The sequence below is a fragment of the Populus alba genome, chromosome 4 (genome assembly GCF_005239225.2).
Source record: "Populus alba chromosome 4, ASM523922v2, whole genome shotgun sequence".
Taxonomy (NCBI): Eukaryota; Viridiplantae; Streptophyta; class Magnoliopsida; order Malpighiales; family Salicaceae; genus Populus; species Populus alba.
The window spans coordinates 18,646,269-18,667,943 of record NC_133287.1 but is presented as its reverse complement, the minus strand read 5'-3'; the positions used below and the strand labels follow the sequence as shown (position 1 = coordinate 18,667,943).

The window sequence follows — 21,675 nt, the reverse complement described above, 5'->3', positions numbered from 1 at the left end:
TTTTTATTTTTATTTTAAATTAATAAGTTTTTAAATTATTGATATTAAAAATAATTTTAAAAAAATAAAAATATATTATTTTAATATATTTCTAACTAAAAAATATTTTTAAAAACACTGAAATCAATCATATTTTCAAACAAGTCGTTCCAAACATATTTTCAAACAAGTCTAAGTGTTAAGTGTGTTAAGATAACACATAGCTGAAAATGTTTTTTATATAAAAAAAAATAAATTGCCTTTTTGGATATTTTTTTTATGGTTTCTTGGAGTACATTTATCGAAAACATTTCATTCTCTATTAAACCCAACAAATATTCTCATATTAAAATCATTTAAATATATCTAAAAAAAGATATTAATTAAGTGTTTTTTCAGACAGAAAAAAACATTTTTAAAAAATAATGAATGCGTAGAGACGAGCATTGATACCCCTGTGAAGTTCCCCGACCTGAACTTCACCAACTTCAGCGGTTTAATGTTTTCTTCCCCTGTATGGAACGCAACTTTAGCAATTCGAGCATGACCAAAAAGAATTGCAAGTGAACATTAAAGTACCGTCCATGGCAAGTTCACTACCCTGCAAGTTGTCAAGCAGAACCCCGAAGAGAGAGAGAGAGAGACCATATCATATGATCAAGGTAATTAATAATTTCTCATTTAATAGGAAGCTAGGAGTTGTTACAAACAAATTCCAGAAGATGGAATGTTACATGATGCATAACAGTCCACACAAATCAAATCTCAACTCTCTCAATGAAACAGGAATCACTAAATCCATCGTCCTGTTTTTCATTACAAGCCTTGAAGAAGATTATGTGCCACGGGAAACTTCTAAGAATTGGAACAATGTCTAAGACCCTTGTACAAGGAAAAAAAAAAAAAAAGGTGTGGAAATCACATCGAAACTTTATCCCGTTGAAACTGAAAAACATAGAAAATCTCCTGACCGAAAAAGGAAGAGAGAATAGAAGCTTGAGCATTAAAGACTTGGAAAACCGCACCACTTTACACCATTCCCGTACAACCATTTGAGAGTTTTTCTAAAACCAAAAACTGTCAGGATTCGACCGATCTGTTTAAGGTTTTGAAGAGGAGCAGCTTCAAGCTTCAAGGAAATATGGCAACACCAATGCTATGTCTGGAAAAAAAAATTCACAGCAACATCCTGGTCCGTGCCTCTTAAATAATACCTCACAGCTCAATTCATATAGGGAAGTGCACAAAATGATTATCATGAGTGATGCAGGCGAAATGCTCAGAAGAACCCACTAGCGGAAGACAAGTTCCAGCAGAAAAAATCACAACAGCATCATACTTGATATTTTAATAGCTTCTCCTTCACTGGGGGCTCCAAGGCAGACATGCACTGGTCCCATGCTCCATTTCTGAGCATCTGTAATCGCATACATTGCCAGACAAAGTATATATGAGCCTATATTGCCAATAATTATTCTTGTGCTAGGAAATGAATATACATTAACCAAGTACACAACAATATAGAAGAAGATCCCGAAAGGAAAACTGAAATAGGGCATGGGGAGAAGATTGGAGGTTTTTTTTTTTTTTTTTTTTTTCACTTGTGTTTTGCCTGCACAAATTTGCGGGCTTCAATTCCTTGTTTGCAGAAATAACAGTCTGAAAAGGGATTTTTTGTGTAAATATTTTATTAAAAAATCATATAGTGTGCACCATAATACCAAGGCTTATAAATATCAGTTTCAAAATACTTGAGTTCCATGGCATTGAAATGCGACCAGAATTTATTAGGTAAACTACATCAAACAAGTGGGATGTATTTCTGACCTGTTTATAACCATTCAACACCTGGCAAACTTCATTGTGTAGCTCTGCACTTCTTATTTCCTACACAAATAAGTTCCCAAACAATAAGGTATTAAATCATTTCACAACATATAACTTGTGAAATACAAGCAGCAACACCATCATTACATGCCAACTTGCGATCGCTTTGCACATTAAAACAAGCGAACTTAGAGCTCCAGAAGGATTCGTTCTGACCTGAAATGTATAGAACACCCAAACATAAGTTTTAACTATGGATCCAATTCTACTGAAAAACCATTCCGAGAGCAAATGCATACCATTGCACATAGACCTCGGAAGGCATCCTCCTTCTCAATATCATCATGTATCCTGCCAAAAGTCAATCTGTTAAGTTTGTGGTTGCATTAAAAGTTTCATGAACAGAGATGAAGATGGACTAACACTTACATTGACAAGGCAATGCACCATGATTGCATGAAATGCTCCATGTGTGGTGATACAAGCTCAGGACAAACCCATGCAAGTCTCCCAAGTGTGATTGCACTATTTTCTGTGAGTGACTTGTTGTTCAGTTCCTGCTCAGCACCAGAAATCATATGATAAATATCACAAAGCCACACCCACACACACAATAATAACAAGAAGACCATCACCTCTGAATGTTGAAGGATTGGAACCAAGCATGACATGACAGTCATAACAATAGGAGAAATTTCTTGACGAACCTAACATTGTAAGAATCACAAAATCAAAAGTTGCGTTACCATTGATAAAAATATGAAACCAACAAGAGAGCTGAACAGCAGGTCTCATTGTACATGGAATTGCATTTTATGTCCTTAGGTTCACCCAATATTTTCTATGAACATTTCCCAACCGAGTCTTAAAATTTCCAAGTTGTTGTGCGCAGATGGATGGACAAAGAAGATGAGACAGAAAGATGATCAAGATACTGGAATTCAGTCGCCACCATCAGCAATGAAAATGGGACCGCATCACAACAACATGGAAACTTTTGAACCCAATTAGGAAAACAAAAAAGCTAGTGTTAAAACATACTTCACTCTTACATTATACTGTATATTAAGTCAACTATACACAGCCACCCACTGACCTTAACTGCTAATTCTCCAATAGCCCAACAGGCATTATTTGCTACTGAAATGGTTTCCTTCAGTTTAGGAGTGTTCTGCAGGAAGAATTTTTTTTGTTATGCAAATATGCTGCTGGCCAATTACAATGCTCACAAAATCATGACACGAGATTCACTAACCAGTTGTTTGACTGCAACATCAAGAAATTCAGGCAATCGGGGGCTCAAATGAACAGTACATACCTAGACCAAAACCACCATAAGGCATTGACATTTACCAAATGTAACATAATAATGAAAAACACTTGAGCCAATCACTAATCTTGTGGCCCAGGGTTAACTAGCTGCCTTTTCTTTAAGCAGTCACAAGTAAACTTCCCATCTCTGAATATTAGGGAGAGGGGTGAAAGTTAGATTCAGTCAACAGGAGAATGCAATTCCAACTTACTCTAGCAAGGTCCCCAAGGAGTGCAAAAGCACTCTGTCGAACATCATAAGCATCATCCATGCAACATTGCAGAAGGAGGTCCCTCAAATTACTTTGTGAAACCTGCAGGTGGAACTTCATAAGATAACTAACAAGCAAGACATATTTGCAGCAAATTACAGTGATTATAAAGCATTAAATGCACACAACGCCATGGTTAGCATGTAAATGTACGGTGTGCACTCCATCAGTGCTACATCCAGTATGAATAAGCAAATCATTAAATGTTATACAAATACTGCTTTCTTTCCAAGTAAGGTGGCAAAATTGCATTCTAAAGCAGAAGCAAACAAAGCAACAAAGATATATGTTCATTGAACACCATAATTCTTTGCATTGATTCATGGGATAGTATGAATGGAAGTAACAGAAAATTGCTTTGCACTTTTTTTTGGCAGATGAACCAGCTTCTTATATGGGAGAACAAAATGAGCAATTTCACAGCAGAAGAAAGGATTTAGAGGAGTACCAAACTTTCTATCCCACTACCAAGACCCTCGGCAAGTCCAGAGAGAAGATCTAGAGAGCACACGATGAATTCTTTATCATACAGAAACCCAGCTGCAACAGGATCAGCCTGTAATAAAAATTGACTGAATCTCTAAAAATACATAATCCAATAAAAAGAACCACCGAAACAGATTGTTATATAGGCGATTACAGGTAAAGAAATATCAACAGGACAAGCCACTCAGCCACAAAGGGATATTATTTCTTTTTAGAATAAAATCATGGAAGCATAAGCTGAGCAAGCAAATTTTTTATTTGTGTTTGTTGGGCAACAAAAGAAAGTAACAGAAGTCATAATTCAGCACATTGGTCTATAAATATAGCACACCATGTGCACCTTTGCCCTCTTGAAAATGAGGGACCAAAGCTCATTAGTTATCCCATCACTGCTAAAATGGTCAATGAGAAAATAGGCAGTGAAATTTGAGCCACAATTAAAAGTTGAAACTAAAAAACATGGTGGGAAGTGCATAAGCTATTAAACAGTAGAGGCCAGTACTCAATAGCATAAAGTACAATCAGAAATAAAAACCACTCAAAAGCAGAAACAAATGACTACTGAGTGTAAAACAAATCATCACTTCTGGATAATAAACATTGTATAAAAGAATATGCTCAAACCTTTGCTAACTGTTGGCTTTGGATTATGGCTGTGCACCTCTGAAACACAGGTTCTGCAAATTGAATGAATCCTGCACCCAATGCCTGAAAGAAACAAAAACAAATGTGCATCTTTAATCCCACTATAGCCTGAGAAATGTATCTTTAAAATATGCCATAAATCGATGGCTGTAATTACATTTTAGGATGGGATGATTATCAATTTTAATAAAAATTAAAACATGCCCATCTTCCATCAATCTGAAAGCACCACCACTACAAGGACGCATCTCGTACTTCTTACATAATATTGACATCATATGAACAGCAGGGGCATGTATAAAGGTCAAAAATTAAAATTAATCACACCTTTGCTAAGGATGTAAAGCATTCCAACAGGGGAAAGAGATCTTTGTCTGAGTTTGAAAGCTGCTGCCACTTTGCAATTAATGGTGGCATCAAAATTTCAAGATAAGCAGGCTGCAAATTACCAAGATAGTCAATTAAGTCAAATTGCTAGTAAAACTCTCAACTGTATGCATCATTTGAAAGGAGACATGAGAGGAAATTATGGGAACAAGCATGGGGGATCAGTCAAATGATGTTGAAACCTGATTCAGTTCTGCTCCAACAGCATCTGCTAGAGTTCCAATAGCATCATATACAATTCTAAGGTTCCGTCTCTGGATCAAATAACACATGTAAATGTAAGAGTCTAATGGTGACCATCGGCTGTTTATGAACTTAACAACAAAATCAACAAAATTACATCTAATCATTTTAACAGTAGAAAAGTTAAGTGTCAAGAAGGAACCTGATATTTCCCAAAAGCACACACAAGGTGCTGTAAAATAATTTCTAAACGTGGTGCCAACTCTTCAGCAGCCTCCTGCAAAAGCAAATAAAGCATTCATATCTATGTAAAACATTGAAAACATAAGAAACAATTAAAATCAAACTGCTGGAAGGACCTCTTCTAGTGTTGCAAGAGCTGAGCAAGCAGCCTCTTGCACACGCTTGTTAGTATCCAATATTCTTCGTAGAAGACCCATAAGAACTTTGTCAAATTGTTCATAGCCTATCTGGTGGCCACTTTCCTGGATAGATAAGAGAAGAATCTTCAAGTGAATAATCCAGAATCAAAAAGAGAAAACTGAAGGTAATGCAGCACCAATGAATGATTCGTCCTTGTAACAATAAGTGAGGCAATTAAATTTAGTGAATGGCAGGAAGCAAACACACTTGTTTTCAAAAAAAAAAAAAAGTTGATTTAACAAAAATGGACAATACCTGAACAACATATTTGCTGAATCGTGAAATCGTCCAACAGGAAATGCTCCGTATGAGAGGAAATTTATCATCTAATAGAGGAATAAGAAAACCCACCATCTGCATGCACAAAATACTTAAATTTCTTGCACTAATTCAACATTATGAAACACTAAATAAACAAAATAGCATTCTACTGTAGAGGGAAAAGGATAATGATGTAAAATCGCTTAACGAGGAGGATTGAGGGATAACACATAGAATATAAAAGCACTACAATTAAGGCCATTTCTTAGAAATAAAATTTCACTGGGAGAAAGAGACAGGTGGCTTCAAGCCAAGTTCATGGATTAGAACAGAAGAAGAAATAATGAAAAAAAAAAAAAAAATTCAAGCTATGCGTTAACTGCAAAAGGCACCACGAGGCCATCGTCCACCAAATATGTAATTACCCTAAAGATTCAAATTTGATCTCTAATGTCAGATTGTTAACATCTTCAAAAGTCTACCATTTCTCTCTTTTCATACTAAACTAGTTATGAGAAACACTTAATTAATTTCCAAGAAAGCATAAAGTCATAGCTGCATCCATTATATTTGACAGCCATGTCATCTGCTTTAAGACTTCAAAAATTATTACCTGGGATAAATTAGGATAAAGACCATTTATGCAACCCTCAGCGACAGCACCAAGAGCCAAAACAGCTGCTTCTCTGTCTTTCCAGGATTCATCACCGCTAGCAGACAGCTTGGCCTGCGGATATTTTTGAAGTCACAGTAACTATTCAATATATGAGCATATAAATATGAGATTATAATTCAACATAATGAGATCTATGGAGATTGCATAACAATTATGGTTGATTGAAATAGCTTGCTCATAACAGGATTCGTGGTTTCTTTTCCGGTTCTTTAGGTGGCAAGAGCAGGACTCAAACTGAAGATCTACCCTCTCCCCAATACGTATGGATGTGGGGCTAAATGACCAATTGGTATAGCTAGATTTATAGTATTACAACTATCAGTATGCTCACAATCAATTCTCTTGAGATAACATGCCAAAGACCAACTGCAACCACACCATCCGTAAACTAATTTCCCATAGAAATATGTGTTATTAAACTTATAAACATAAACATGCATGTTGGCTTGGTGCCTTTGTTCTTTAACAATGTGCATCCAAACTTGCACAATCCAAGTCAACAGCTCAATCTAGGAAACATTTGATCTTCTGATCAACCATGAAGACTAAGTGTCTCAACAGCTACTTCTAGCCAATAACAAGGGAAAGATGGGGAACAAATAAAGGCAATAGCACTTGGAGGACAAAATCTCTACTAATGCATAATGGAGATAAAAAGTCAAGCACATAAACTATGCTTCCAATCCAGCACCAAATAAGTTGACTACCTGAACAACAGGCATCAACGCTGGAAGAATCTCGTCTCCAAACACATTTGAGAGAATATCAAGAGCTGCTGCACTGCATTTTCTTAAATTCCACACATTCACTATGTCATCATCCTGTGATCACACCAAATTATTGATTTAGAAGAATTTTCATCAATTACCTTGTCTTTCTACATTAAAAGCACCACGAATTTCAATATGTTTACCAAATCATAAGCTAAAGAAACAAAATGAATAAAGATGTAAAGACTAGTAGCTTACATCATCTTCCACGCTATCTGATCCATGTAATCGTGATGTATGAAACCGAGGTTTTAGATCCTGCAGTGCAGAAATTATACAGAACGAAGAAGAAAAATACATAGTTTCAAATTAAGTTTCAAGCATGAAGTCGGTAAAGAAACATAACAATCTAGAACACCCTGGAATTGAAGCACAAAATCAAACAGATTGAACCTGATCCCGGTCTGGGAGAGACTCATCTTCCTGCAACAATGAATTGATGTCAGGTAAATAATGAGTTATAACAAATGCTATCCAGAATCACCAAAAAACATAAAACAACCCAAAGAGAAAGAGTTACCTCAGCCTCAGCGAGTGACTCATCATCATCAGCATAAGCCATATTTGACAGCAAAACCTGAAAAAGTTTGGCCAGAGGTTTGAAAAAAAGTTGCAAGTGGCTCTGAAGAAATTTAGTAGGAAATAAAGCAACAAAAATATAAAGGGCTTATGCAGTACTGGAATCAGACGTGGCAAGAATTCTCTTAAGTTCTCAGGCGGTAACTGAGCATCACAATATGCAGACCTGCCAATTATAACCAATATTAAGAAGGATGCGTAAGTGGACATATAAATACTAGTAAGAACTGAGAAGGCATGTAAATATTCATCAGCAAATAAGTTCACATATGTTGTGTTTGCAAGGTTAAAGAGAATAAAATATTTCTCTTGTTAATCATGCTTAAAACAGTTTGAAAGAGGGGATGAAATGGCTTCCAACATTTAAGTTTTAACACCGAAAGAAGAATAATTGTCAACCTAGAGAGAAAATTTAGAGAGGGGTCCTAAACACTAACTTTACGGCACTGTCACCAGGACATCAATGCCACCATCACACCAAGAAAGCTACTGGGATCAGCACCATCATGTTTCACTGATGCCATTACTAATTCACTGCACTACCACCCCGAATACTACCACATCCATTTTCACCTTTAAGGTTCTTAAAAGATCTCACATAATCAGTTGCCCTCGACATTTATTCTCAATGACTCCTATTCATATAAATCATTAGACTACAAAATTCCAAGACAACCCCAACCCAAGACAGATGTAAACTCAAAATTCCATTTTGTACATATATAAGAGTTACTACTGGAGAGAGGCAAGAAGAAAAAGTTTTTTGCAATCCCAATAAATAACACCACTTGATGTTCTGTTTTGGAATGTTGAAAGAAAATTTGGAATGAAAACCTGTAAATTCAAAACATCAACCTAGAACTAGAAAAGAAATAGATTAGGGGGTCAATCCACATCCTATCTCATACATAATGGGATCGACTTCAAGTTACCATGACGTCTATAACCAATTCCCCAACCCAAGATGTCAAAGCTACAAAATTATCAAATATGTTGTTCATGGAGTGGAGGGTTACCAGAATTCACAGGCTTCAAGAGCCACTTCATCATCACCATCCTTGTTGACTTGCAAGATATATTCAGCTACACTCCTCAAATGTGGCTAAAAATAGCGAAAAAGTCATATCAATGACAAAGAAAGTTAAAGCAGGGTGGGAGAATAAAACTATGGCACGATAAGGCAATTGTAGAACATTAAAAAGAGATGTTCAGTAATGCAAAAGGGCAAGTAAAAAACAAATAATATGCCACTAAAAAAAGAGGTAAGATACAGTACAAGTCCAGTCAGAAAGAATATGCATGAGATTAAATTAACAAGATACCCACCTCCAAGAAAGATGGCCGGACCTCAATTAGCTGTACAAAAGCTGCACAAACCTGTATGACACAGTTAAAAGAGACATGGATCAGTACAGCCAAACTTGTGAAACAGAAAAGCTATATTCTGAATAATTACCAAAGATTATATTTCAATTCTTTTTGCTGTGCTGGGAACCGAAACATAATATGATAAATGAATCCCAAAAACAAGTAAAATTAAAACACCACCTTTTATAGTCAGATTACAACAACCAATAAAAGAAAACCAGAAGCAGATAAATTACTATTTTTTCATGCAAGTTAATTCCAATTGTGATGAGGCAATGAGAAAGTATTCACCAATTTTCGCACTTCTGCAGCCTGGTCATTAGCAAGGGCAAACAAACCTTGAAGGTACTGATTCATGGATGCATATAGAGCCTGCGAGAAATTAACATATGTAACCAATTGTCTCCTAGTATCACAATAGCATCTAGCAGTGACTGGGAAACAAGATGAAAGCAACGAAGTCAACTCACAGCAGGCATTAACATAATGTATTGATTTACAGAACCCAATGCCAGCTTTCTCAGTGAAGGATGAGGTGACAGGAAAAACTGTTCATAGCAAAACCAGGTTAACGCAATTAGTTTAGTGGAGATCGTAAAACAAGAAGAACCTCCATAATGATCTCAGATCTCTGAGTAAACACCCATCTAACCTGATATAATCGAGGAAGAAAAATCTTGATAGGTCGTTCAGACAACCCAGGCACGTCCGAATCCAAAACTTGCGGAATATCCTCACAAATCTACATCACCAAAGCATCACCTTAATACATTAGTTATCACCACCCGGAGAGAAAACACATTCTCTAATTCATATATTTCACACAAAAACCACGCCAAATAAATTATCATGAGCCTTTCCTCTTGGCCACATTCATCAATATCACACACCGGATAACAAATACTTAATCTATTGACTTGCATAAAACCCAAACTTGATCAACGAAGAAGTAATCAACAGTACCTTGGACAGAGCATCCATAGCGCCTTCCATGTGATTAAGATCATTGCTATCCAAACAAGTAATGACAGCTTGCAACAACTCCGGCCATCCCGAAATCCCTCCTAGTTGAACAATAACACTAATAATCGTCCCTGCAGTCGACCTTATATGCCTATCCGCTGCTCCTAAACACGGCAACAACTCCGATTTTATATATTGTTGATTTTCAGGCGTCATAGTTTTATACGCATTTCTTAGGTTATTTTTCAACAATAAACCTGCCGCCTGCCTTATCTCCACCGATTTCCCCTAAAAAAAAATAACAATAATTAAATTAAAAAATTATCGATAATCGGACGCAAAATTGATAAGATAATCGGTTACCTCGGCGCGAGAGAGAATGAAAGCGAGGTAATTATTAAAATCGGGGAATTGAGAGAAGTGTTGTAATTGTTGCCAAATCTGAGACTTATCAGCGGTTGAAGTTGGTGAAATTTGATGCTCTAACAATCCACAGATCTCCTTGAACCCTTCTTCCTGTGGCTGCCACGCCGCCGCCGCCGCTGGCGCCTCCATTAACCCGGTTCTTGAACGAGTTTCGGGAAGAAGGGGATGGAGGAGTCCTTTCCTCTCTTCCTGTGTGGATTCTTTCAGGGGAATATTCTCGCCGCTTCCAAGTAGTGCAGTCCACTTCTAATGTGTAAGGGAGAGAAGGAGAGAGTTCTGCTCTGGGGTGGGGGGTTTTGTGCAATAGGGTACGCGGCAGAGTTGTGTGTGAGCACTCGGCACCGATGGGTAAATGATTGGATCGGATTATTAGGATTGTTAAAGAAAGGGGAATATTTTGAATTATTTCACTTGATTGGTGTGATTAATGGCTGCTAGTTGCTATGCTGGAAGCCATTGTTGTTGTTTTTATATTTGGTTTAGTGATTTCTAATGGTCAATTTTTTATTTTACAATGGCTTAAATTGTCAACTATATCTAAACTATTCGTCTAAGATTACATCTTTTATTGTTTTTATTGTTCTTCCATCACAACATATCTATTTTTATTCAAAACTATATTAACAAAAAACTGAAACTACAGTGTTTTGACTGTGTGTCCACTGTGACTAAGAGATATTCTGTGGACTTGCACAGTAAAATTTCTTAGCTTTAAAGGCTTAAAATGGGGGTATTATTATCTTTTCACGTAAAGTAAAATAACCTTTTTTTTCCCCTTGGGTCGAAAAAATTGAAGCTGAGGTTATTTAGGTATTTTTCATATGTTGCAATTAAAACATGAGTTTACTCTTAGAAATGATAAAATACCAGTTATGTTATTTAAGGGTGTTTTGATCCTTGCATGGTGATTTATTTGTTATATACAGGTTAATAGGGATGTTTTAGTAATTTTACATTGATTTTAATACTACAGGCATCGTATTGACCTTAAAAAGTGTAAAGACAACCTTTTTGTGCAGGGGCCTTATAGTAATTTCAACTTTTAAAGTAATAAGGGTGTGTATATATAAAATGGTCTATTAACCTACACCTTGAAGTGTCTTTTCGATCATAAATTATTAATTTAAGTATTAAAGTTTTTGCCTTGCTGGTTTATCAAATCCAAACTTCAAAGGTACACAGACCCTTTACAACTCTAGTCAATTTCAGTTCAAAAAACACAAAATTCCTAATCATAATTTTTAGAACCAGCCGGTTCAAGCTTGGATTTTAGATTTTAACCGGGTTATCCGAGTTAATTTTTAAAAAAAAATTAAAATAATATCATTTTAATATATAAAAAAAGTTAGCATATTACAACCAGGTTTTTGACCGAGTCTTGTCGGGTCCACGCCTAGTTTTTTCTTCCCTTGTTTTTATTCAATTGTAAAATTTGTCATTTAGTATTTTTGACATTGTAAAATTGCTACCTTAGCTTTTGGAAAAAAAAATACTTACATTTTTGTCTAAGGGGTATTTTAGCACTTTTATTTTATTCAGAATAATGCAATTATTTTGATAACCTTGCAAATTAAAAAAAAAAATATTACTCTCTCATAAGGCTTTTTTGGTCATTATACATTAGTTCTATTATAATTTTGGATATTATTCAGGGGTGTTATTATAATTATCATATATTAAATATTATTTAAAAGAAAACTTTGTTCGCATGTGTGTTGCACTAGCCAGCGTATGGAGGGGCCCCGCGCTGTTCAAGTAGCGCGTGTGGGGTCATTCGACAACCAAACACCATCTTCCAGGGCAACTTTTATTTTGACATTTTCTACACGATGGTACCACGCATTTTCAAAGATTGATGATAGTTTGTCGTCAGCAACTATTTCTTTTTTTTTTTTACTTTTCTTGTCTCTCTCCTCCCAGAGTTTTGCTCTAGCCCCTATAAAGTTTCAAAACAAACCCTTTAATTTTTTCTTCCTTAACATTTGGTCCCTATACTTTTGATTATTATTTTTTTTTATTTTAGAATAAGCTATAAATATATAGATGCTTTTCAATTTCACCCCTATTATTTTTTAAACTATAAATAATCTATTAAATTACAAATATTTTTCAATTTCACCACATGAAATTTTAAATATATAAATAGTCTATCAAATTATAAATATTTTTCAATTCCAGCCCTTATGATTTTTTTATTGTATGATTTTTATATATAAAAAAATCATCATAATTCTCTTAATTGTTGTTTATTTTATTTGAGATCATTTTATTTTTTTAAATTACATCCTTTTTGGGCTTTCCTTTCAAATTCTATCATCATTATTTTTGTTGCTTTTGATGGGTTTTTTAAAATATTTTTTTACGGATCTCATTCTTTAAAATTAAATTAGTTGAGAATTAGACTTCTTCATTGAATTTGAGTAAAAAGATTTTACATGTTGCGACTTTTAGAAATTGGACTAGGTTTAAGAGGTTCGCTTGGGTTTTTTTTTTTTATTTTTTCTAAACTAATGTTTTCTTATTTTTTATCTATCTTTTTTTGGGTTTTGTTTTGTTAATTTTTGGGTTAGCCCTCAAGAATTTCTTTCAATTTCACCCTTAGTATTTTTTAATCTATAAATAATCTATCAAATTAAAATATTTTTAAATTTCACTCCTAGTTTTTTTTTAATGTTTTAAATTCGGTCTTTATTTTTTTTAATTGTAATTTATTTTTCTTGATTTATTTATTTATTTTAAATTTCATCATCCTCAGGTTTTTTTCTGTCAAATTTTATCCAAATTCTTTTGGTTGCTTTTTTTTTTTTCTTTCCCAAGCTTTTTTTTATTAATATTTTTTTTCGTGATTTCATCTTTCAAGATTAAAATTTGTTTAGAGTTAAGTTCCTTGATTGAACATAGTTCCAAGATTTTACAAGTTGTAGGTTTTAGATATTAGATCAGGTTTAAGAGTTTCATTTGAGTTTGCTTGATTTTCTTTTCTCTTTTTCTTTATTTTTAATCTTTTTTTTCATTTTTTTTTCTTTTGTGTGTTTGATTCTATCAGGTTAGCTCTTTATAATTTTTTTTTTTAATTTCACCCCCTAGTATTTTCTATTCTATAAATAATCTATTGAATTACAAATATTTTTCAATTTCATCCCCTAATTTTTTTTTTAATCTTTCAAGTTTGGTACTTATTTTTTTCAATTGCTATTTAATTTTTGGGATTATTTTATTTTTTAAAAATATTCCATCCTCCTTATGTGTTTTTTTCTCAAGTTTTATCCTTATTTTTTTTTGTTTTTACTTTTTCATGTTTTTTTATTAATATTTTTTCAATGATTTTATCATTCAAAATAAAATTGGGACTGTTAAACTTCTTAATTGAACAAGTGGTAACAAAGCTTAGGTTTGATTATTTAACATGACCAATCAAACTTACCATTTCAATGTCCTAGATTGGTAAAGGATAATTATAAAATTTGGTGTATTTGAGTAAAAGCTTAGCTAGGCTCCTAAAATGTATAGGAGACGGTTGAAAAAGGCTTTGAGGAGTCGATAAATAGAGCAATGTTAACTTCAACCTAAAGGAAGGCCGTGCAAAAGGCATGAAATAAGGATTAACAAGAACTAACATTCATTCATCAATGTCTGGATGATGCCAATTTTAAGATTGTGGTCAATACAACCATAGCCAAGCAAGCATGAGAAGTTTTGCAAGAATCAAACTAAGGAGCTGACAATGTGAGAAATGTACATTTACAAAAGTTATGAGGTGACTTTGAAAAGTTACATATATTTGAATCGAAGAATATTTCAGAACACTTTATAAAAATATTGGTCATATACAATCAAATAAAAAAGATATGAGAAGAAGATGAAAACATATGGTATAGAAGATCCTATGCTCATTGTAAAATAAATTCCATCATGTTATGGTCTTGATAGAAGAGTCATGAAATATGGATTTTCTTGTAATTCAAGGTCTTTTAGGAAAATCACAAGCCTGTGAGGAAAGAATTAATAAAATTCAAGAAGATGTGGATGCATAAGTATTATTTTTATAGCAAGATGGTTTTGGATATTTTTAATGGGGTAGAGGATATGGACAAAGCAAAGGAAAAGGATAAAAAGGCAAATTTGAAAAAGAAGGTCGCAACAGCCTTAATAAATCAACCAGTCAACTACATGAAGCAAATCGATCGATTGATTACATTGACAATGGCAATCCAAAATATAGGTTTGCCAAATCAAAAGTTAAATGCTCTAATTATCAAAAGGTAGGTCATTATATTAGGGATTGTTGGAGTCTAATCAAAAGGGTTGATGATAATGAAATTTTAGTGATAAAAAAGAAGAAAGAAGCAATCATATTACTAGTGCATGATGAGAGAATGCAAGAAAGAAAAAACATGTGGTATCTAGATAATGGAGCCAGCAACTATATGTGTGGAGACAAAGACAGGTTCATGGAATTTGATGAATCAATTAGAGGTAATATCATATTTACGGATCATTCAAAGGTTGCCATAAAAGAAAAAAGTATGATTTTGATTAAATTGAAAGATAGAAGTCATTAATTTATTGGTGATGTCTATCATATACCAATGATGAAAAGCAACATATTAAGTTTAAGATAATTGCTGGAGAAGGGGTATGAGATTAAGATGAAAGATCATACTTTGACATTATTTGACAGTAAAAGAGCTATAATTGCAAAGGTAGCCATGATAAAGAATAAAATGTTTTTGCTAAACATAGAGACGGATGTGCCTAAATACCTAAATGCATATATGAAGGATGAGACTTGGCTTTAACATATGAGACTTGGACATGTAAACTTTGATAACTTGAAGATGATGGCATAAAAAAAGATGTTGAAGGGTCTACCATCCATTATGGATCCAAATAAGTTGCGTGAAAAGATGTTTAGTGAGTAACCAATTTCACAGGAGCTTCCCAAAGGAGTTTACATCAAGAGCAAGTTAACCTCTACAATAAATACATGTCGATGTTTATGATACTATCAAACCATGCTTGTTTGGTAAAAATCTATATTTTTCTACTTTTTATTGATGATTATAGTAGAAAAACTTATGTATACTTCTTAAAAGAAAAGTCTAAAGTGTTTCGTTGTTTTAAGAAGTTTAAGACATTACTTTTTTAAAAAAGTGTTTATTCTATACAATCATTTATGATGAATAGGGGCTGAATTTTGTTCTAATGTTTTTAACGAGTTTTATGAAGATCATGGTATAAAAAGAATCCTAATGGTGCCTAAATCCTCACAATAAAATGGCATAGTGGAGAGAAAGAATAGAAATATCATCAACATGGTAAGAAGCATGCTCAAAACCAAGAAGATGCCTAAAGAGTTTTGGGTTAAAGTTGTAAATTATACAATCTACTTGTCAAATAGGTATCGTACTAAAGACTTGAATGACATGACTCTATAAAAAGCATGAAATGAAAGAAAGCCAAATGTTTTTCACTTGAAAGTTTTTGGGAACATTGACTATGCATATGTAGATGATAAAGTAAGGACCAAATTAGATAACAAGAGTAAAAAAATGATCCTTTTCCAGTTATGATCAAAAGTCCAGAGAATTCAAGCTTTATAATCCTAATGAAGAAAAGATAGTGATTAGTAAAGATGTTGAGTTCAATAAAGAAAGAGCATGGGATTGAAAGGTAGATGATGGTGAGAAATATGACTTTCTACTGATTATTGATGAAGAGAAGGAAAGATATGAAGATCATCAGGAACCTAAAGTTACATCTCCACAGACACCAATGAGTTCAACTTCTTCTTCTTCTTCTTTTTTTTTTTCTTTTAATGGAAGTTCAAGAGTGACACTCCATCAAGAAAGATAAAGAACCTCGATGACTTATATGAGGTAACTAATCTAATTGATGATGATGTAACACCATATTTTAATCAAAGTGATCTTATAGTGTTTGAAGAAGCAATAAAATATTCAAAATAAACAATTGTTATGGATGAGGAGATTGCATCAAATAAGAAAAATGACACATGAAGATTGGTTTCTAGACCAGATGGAATAAAAAAAAACCAATAATAGGCATCAAATGAATCTAAAAAAATAAAAAAAGGAATGCCAAAAAAGAGGTTGAGAGATACAAGGCAAAATTAATGGTAAAAGGCTATAGTTAAAAGCATGAGATTAACTATGATGAAGTGTTTGCTTTAGTTGCTAGATTGGAAACCATTTGATTAATCATTTCCACAATTGCCTAATATAGATAGAGAATTTATTAAATGGATGTCAAATAAGCTTTTCTTAATGATTTTCTTAAAAAAGAGGTTTATATTGAGTAACTTCTGAGATATGAAGACAAGGTATTAAAATTGAACAAAGTCTTGTATGAATTAAAGCAAGCCCCTTGGTATAGTCGTGTTGATGTCTATTTCTTAAAGAATGAATTTGTTAAATGCCCTATGAATATGTTATCTATGTAAAGATCAAAGAGAGTAATGATACTATTATTGTATGTTTGTACGTGGATGACTTGATCTTTACAGGAAATAATCTAAAGATGTTTGAGACTTTAAGCAATCAATGATCAATGAGTTTGAGATGACGGATATTGGTCTTATGTCCTACTATTTAGGGATTGAAATCAAACAAGAAGAAGATGGAATCTTTATGAATCAAGATAAGCTTACAAGTGATGTTCTCAAAAAGTTCAAGATAGAGGATTGTGCAAGAATAAATACTCCAGTTGAGTGTGAAGTAAAGATATTATAGAATGATGAAAAAGAAAAGATAAACTCTACAACATTCAAAAGCTTAGTTGAGAGTTCGAGATATTTATTGTTTTCAAGACGAGAAATATGTTAATAGTTATAAAGAAATTAAGTTTAAGGGAGGATGTTAAAAATAAACTAGATTTTGATTTTAAAAAATAGAAGAACCGGTTTGCTGGTTAAGAATCTATTGACTGACTAGAATAAGTTGAAATAGTTGGCCGGTTCAGTTGACAGAATATAATTCATATTTAAATTAAAACTTTTTATATTAATTTAATTTCTTAATTGTCTAATAGTTAATGCCTATAAAAAGATTTACACCACCACTCTAAGAAAAATATTTTTCCGCAAAGAACACCGAACACGTCTCTCCCAGTTTAGACTGTGTATCAGTTGAGTTGGTACGAATTTGATGGAGCAATCCAGACCATAAATTTTGACTAATTTGAGCCATGTAGCACCGTTGGATCAAGTGGGACCATATGAACCATGGGTCCAAGCTCCAAGGGTGGAGAAAAATAGGTCCAAGTCATAACATTTAGGCCATCTGTCACTACAAATCAAGAAACCCAGCCCATTGCAACTACAAGCAGCTTTCTACAAGAAAATAAGACAAAACATTTACGTTAAAACGTACTAAATAATTGGTAGATAGATTAATTTCACCGCGCTTCGTTCTTTTCTTATACTTCCCAGATCTGCCAGTCATTGTAATTTACCTGCAATCTTTTTATTAATTTCAAGATTTTTATCAAGTTTTTGGAACTCATTTTCTTGAAGAAAGAGGGATCAATTCAGTGAATATTAATAATAATCTTATGGAGAGTGATGGGCTACGGTCCGTTTCTTTACGGTTGAACCGGAGAGGTGGAGACTACCGTAGCAACAACGATAATAATCAAACACCATCAAATAATTCTAAAGGTAATCACTATTTAATCACATGGGTTTGTGCTCTTTGTGATTTTGGCAGTAATGGGTTTTGTGTTTTTGTATCAGTCCAGTCTGATGGTGGTGTTATGGTGAAACAGATGTTGGAGGTTTTTTTGGTGCTGGGAAGTTGCCAAGTGATTGTCCTATGAAGATAATTTGGAAGAGAGGATTTGTTCGCTTGGTTCTTGTTGCCGGCATTCTTTGGATGTTACTCATTCTTGCTGTCTTATCATTTCATGTTTGGTCTTGTCAGTCTTCTTCTGTATTCTTTTCAGGTAAATGTTTTACCAACACTTTTAAGTCCTGCTACTCATTTGTTTGTGTATTTACTCATTGTGATTCGCGCGCTTATACGAGGTTAGTGATAAGGTGACTTGTTTTTTCTTGGATTCTAACAATCTGGGGAATTCAAGAAATTGGTGGATGCAAAGTTTCCCATTATAGGAGTGACACCTTGTTCAAGAATTGCATGGGATATCTGTATTGTTTTTACCAACTGTTTATGTGAACATGATGATGCAATCCTGGTATTTGCGTTATACAAATTTGTGTTATGTGGTTTGATATGATGGTTATGTTTGGCATGCAGTTATCTGTAATAAAGAAAGCAAGGTATATAACTTTTTAAACACGTGGGGATTTGTGCCGCAGCAACATCGTAAGAATTTTAGTAAAATCTGTTCCTTGAAGTGTTGATCGCTATGTGGTTGTTATAATTGACACTACTTGCCTCTGAATCTTTAGGTTGTCCGATCCCTGTTATCGGTAACCCTGAAAGAATAGTTATTCCGGAGGGAAGAACTCGTGACCAAATTGTTAAAAACATTTCCTATGTTATGGAGGATGAGGATGGGTCTCAGTCATCCCCATTATTTGGAGGACATCAAAGCTGGAAACAAAGAGAGAAGAGTTTTAATTTAAGTTCTTCCATGAAGGTACATACATAAACACTCATTGTAAAGTCGATTTTGTTGTTTGTTTAGTTCCTTATTCCTGACAATAGCAAATTAATCTTCGAGGTAATTTATTTCTATTAAATGATGATGGAGGGAATTGGATGTTTTTGGATTTTATGCGAATCACCTTCTCACAATTAATGGAAGACTGGAAGTTGAAATTCTCTGTTACTTATGGCTGTCCTTCAGTGAATTTAATTCTGTTTCTTATTTTTAAATGTGCAATCTGCCTTTCAGGTGCATTGTGGATTTATGCATAATGGTGGTGCAGACATGGATCTTGTAGATATTGAATATGTCAAGAAATGTAGGTTTGTGGTTGCATCTGGAATTTTCGATGGATATGATGTACCTCACCAGCCTTCAAATATAAGCGACCGTTCTAGGAAACTCTTTTGTTTTCTCATGGTGGTGGATGAGATCTCTCTTGATTTCATAAAGGAAAACGTTACTGTCAGGGAGGACCATAACAGGGGACGATGGGTTGGTATTTGGCGTCTTATTCTGCTGAAGCATTCACCTTATGACGAGCCTAGGAGGAATGGGAAAGTTCCCAAGATTTTAACCCACAGATTATTTCCTCAAGCACAGTACAGCATCTGGATTGATGGTAAAATGGAGCTGCTTGTTGATCCATTACAAATTCTAGAAAGGTACTTGCATGGTAATTTACAGGTCATGTCTTTTAATCCTGTCATTTTAATCACAATGGTGGAGATGAAAAGTAAATGAACTTAAAACTTGAAGGTTGGCTTTTCTTTTGTTATAGTGCTATCTTACAGCATGAGCAAAATATATGTTGTCTGTTGAATAACCCTTGAAGATAAACTCTTGCTGACAAGGGTATGGGTATGACTATGATCCCTTTGTTTCGCCACTATCATTGACACATGCGTGCACCCGCGCGGATGTGCACAAGCACAAGCACATGTTTCTGTCTGTTAATATAAAAGGAATCGGTAACAGGTAATTTGAATGGCCTTTGATCTGCAGATACTTATGGCGTGGGAAGAATACGTTTGCCATTGCTCAGCACAAACATCATCGAAGCATATATGAGGAGGCTGATGCAAATAAGCGGAGGAAACGTTATGCCCGACCCCTCATTGATCTCCACATGAAAATATATTATTATGAGGGAATGGAGTCCTGGAGTCCGAAGAAGAGCAGTGTTAGCGGTAAGAATAGAAATCACAACTTCCTTAATCCTTTATTTTGTTGCATTTCTTAGTTTTTTGGGGTGAGACTTGTTCATATGAGTGCTAGTTCACTTGCAAGTTATAACATTTTACATGGGAGCAAATGAACGCACAAAGACGAGGGCTGTAAAAGTGATAATCATGTTTTTCTCATCTATTTATTGATGTCGGCAAATGCAGATGTGCCAGAGGGAGCTATTATCATACGGGAACATACAGCAATGAGTAACCTGTTTAGCTGCTTGTGGTTTAACGAGGTCAATCTCTTCACACCAAGAGACCAATTGAGTTTTGGCTATGTTGTGTACAGATTAGGAGGTGCATTCAGGTTCTTTATGTTTCCAAACTGCGAGTACAACTCACTGTTTGTGTTGCATCCACACACCCGAGAGCATTCATCCAAAGTAGAGTGGGTAAAAAGTATAAGCGAGTTTAAGGGGAACGGTAGCAGTATGAAGGAGAGCAGAGGCGGGTTAGGCCTGTGGACTCCTTATCCTGGGGATCTCAGTTCAGTTGTACTGCCAAAAGTAGCAAGAACATCAAAAGCAGGCTGAAGTTAATCCATCTGACCACTTTTAACATTATTGATCTCTTTTATTAATTAGCCCCTAATACATTATTAGAGAAAGAAAACCAATGCCTAGCCCAGTTCTGTACATTATCTGTGAAAGAAAAGGAAATGTCGGGTGCTTAATTTTTGTATCCTGTAGGATCTAGAAATCTTATTACCTTTTAAAATCACTCTGAAAAAAGCCTGAACACCTTTTGAAAGATTGTTTTGTTGTTCGTGGTTTTGTGTCCTCCCAACTTCTTTTAATAAACTTTTCCATATTAAAGACATTATTATTACCAAGCAATACCTTGCTATTTGTCAAAGAGTTGCGGACGCGAGATGTGTAGCGCGCAGTCGTGAGAACGCTTTCCCACTGGCAGTCCGATGGAGGAGCGGTCAGTGAAAGCAGATGTTCATGCTCACTAACAAGGCTGGTCTGTTAAATGACTTTGCAAGGGCACAGAATGTATAACAAAATCTGACAAGGATAATAAAAAATGTTGCTTGAAAAACGTCCATCTTGCCGCCAGATGGTATCCATTTTATGGGTAAATCCCGAATTAAGAAAACCATACATCATCGAACTTTGTTAATTGTAACATTGATCATAAGATGCTGCTGAATCGGGAAAGAGGAATCACGGGAGCTTGAAATTACTGGCTCTCTGTGCTTTGTTTGAAAAAAAAAATGTTGAAATAAATAAATAAAACGCTTGATTTCCTAT

The 21,675-nt window shown here is 34.4% G+C and overlaps 2 protein-coding genes across 4 annotated transcripts; one reads left to right on the top strand and one right to left on the bottom strand.

Annotated features, from left to right (window-relative positions):
- Window positions 1-633: 633 nt before the first annotated feature.
- Window positions 634-11,033, bottom strand: LOC118040425 (transportin-1). Its single transcript, XM_035047356.2, has 29 exons — window positions 10,494-11,033; window positions 10,131-10,418; window positions 9,820-9,909; window positions 9,638-9,715; window positions 9,459-9,539; window positions 9,126-9,176; window positions 8,816-8,901; window positions 7,899-7,965; window positions 7,741-7,797; window positions 7,614-7,643; window positions 7,419-7,478; window positions 7,158-7,271; window positions 6,388-6,501; window positions 5,769-5,867; window positions 5,450-5,575; window positions 5,293-5,367; window positions 5,090-5,161; window positions 4,848-4,958; window positions 4,500-4,583; window positions 3,838-3,945; window positions 3,330-3,431; window positions 3,062-3,124; window positions 2,903-2,977; window positions 2,442-2,513; window positions 2,236-2,363; window positions 2,106-2,157; window positions 1,954-2,022; window positions 1,807-1,866; window positions 634-1,396 (listed from the first exon to the last, which is right to left on the bottom strand). The coding sequence occupies exons 1-29, from the start codon at window positions 10,683-10,685 to the stop codon at window positions 1,313-1,315; spliced, it is 2,688 nt and encodes an 895-aa protein (XP_034903247.1). The 5' UTR covers window positions 10,686-11,033; the 3' UTR covers window positions 634-1,312.
- A 6,846-nt stretch (window positions 11,034-17,879) lies between these two features.
- On the top strand, window positions 17,880-21,185 carry LOC118040426 (probable hexosyltransferase MUCI70). 3 transcript variants are annotated; one of them, XM_035047358.2, is made up of 7 exons: window positions 17,880-18,234; window positions 18,342-18,518; window positions 18,833-18,901; window positions 18,988-19,178; window positions 19,437-19,852; window positions 20,193-20,377; window positions 20,579-21,185. In XM_035047358.2, exons 1-7 carry the CDS (start codon window positions 18,129-18,131, stop codon window positions 20,950-20,952), a joined length of 1,518 nt encoding a protein of 505 aa, XP_034903249.1. In that variant the 5' UTR covers window positions 17,880-18,128; the 3' UTR covers window positions 20,953-21,185. The 3 variants fall into 3 exon arrangements, with proteins under 3 accessions (XP_034903249.1, XP_034903251.1, XP_034903250.1); XM_035047360.2 differs by having other exon boundaries at window positions 17,881-18,234; window positions 18,315-18,518; XM_035047359.2 differs by having other exon boundaries at window positions 17,881-18,234; window positions 18,310-18,518.
- The last annotated feature ends 490 nt before the right edge of the window (window positions 21,186-21,675 follow it).

Excerpts from the sequence above, each read along its gene's own strand:
- LOC118040425 (XM_035047356.2), bottom strand. The coding sequence starts at position 10,685 with ATGGAGGCGCCAGCGGCGGCGGCGGCGTGGCAGCCACAGGAAGAAGGG. Across the intron at positions 10,419-10,493 it reads TCATTCTCTCTCGCGCCGAG|GGGAAATCGGTGGAGATAAG; the intron begins GTAACCGATTAT and ends ATTTTTTTTTAG. Across the intron at positions 2,023-2,105 it reads TCCGAGGTCTATGTGCAATG|GTCAGAACGAATCCTTCTGG; the intron begins GTATGCATTTGC and ends TATACATTTCAG.
- LOC118040426 (XM_035047358.2), top strand. The coding sequence starts at position 18,129 with ATGGAGAGTGATGGGCTACGGTCCGTTTCTTTACGGTTGAACCGGAGA. Across the intron at positions 18,519-18,832 it reads TTCTTCTGTATTCTTTTCAG|TTATCTGTAATAAAGAAAGC; the intron begins GTAAATGTTTTA and ends TTTGGCATGCAG. Across the intron at positions 20,378-20,578 it reads GAAGAAGAGCAGTGTTAGCG|ATGTGCCAGAGGGAGCTATT; the intron begins GTAAGAATAGAA and ends CGGCAAATGCAG.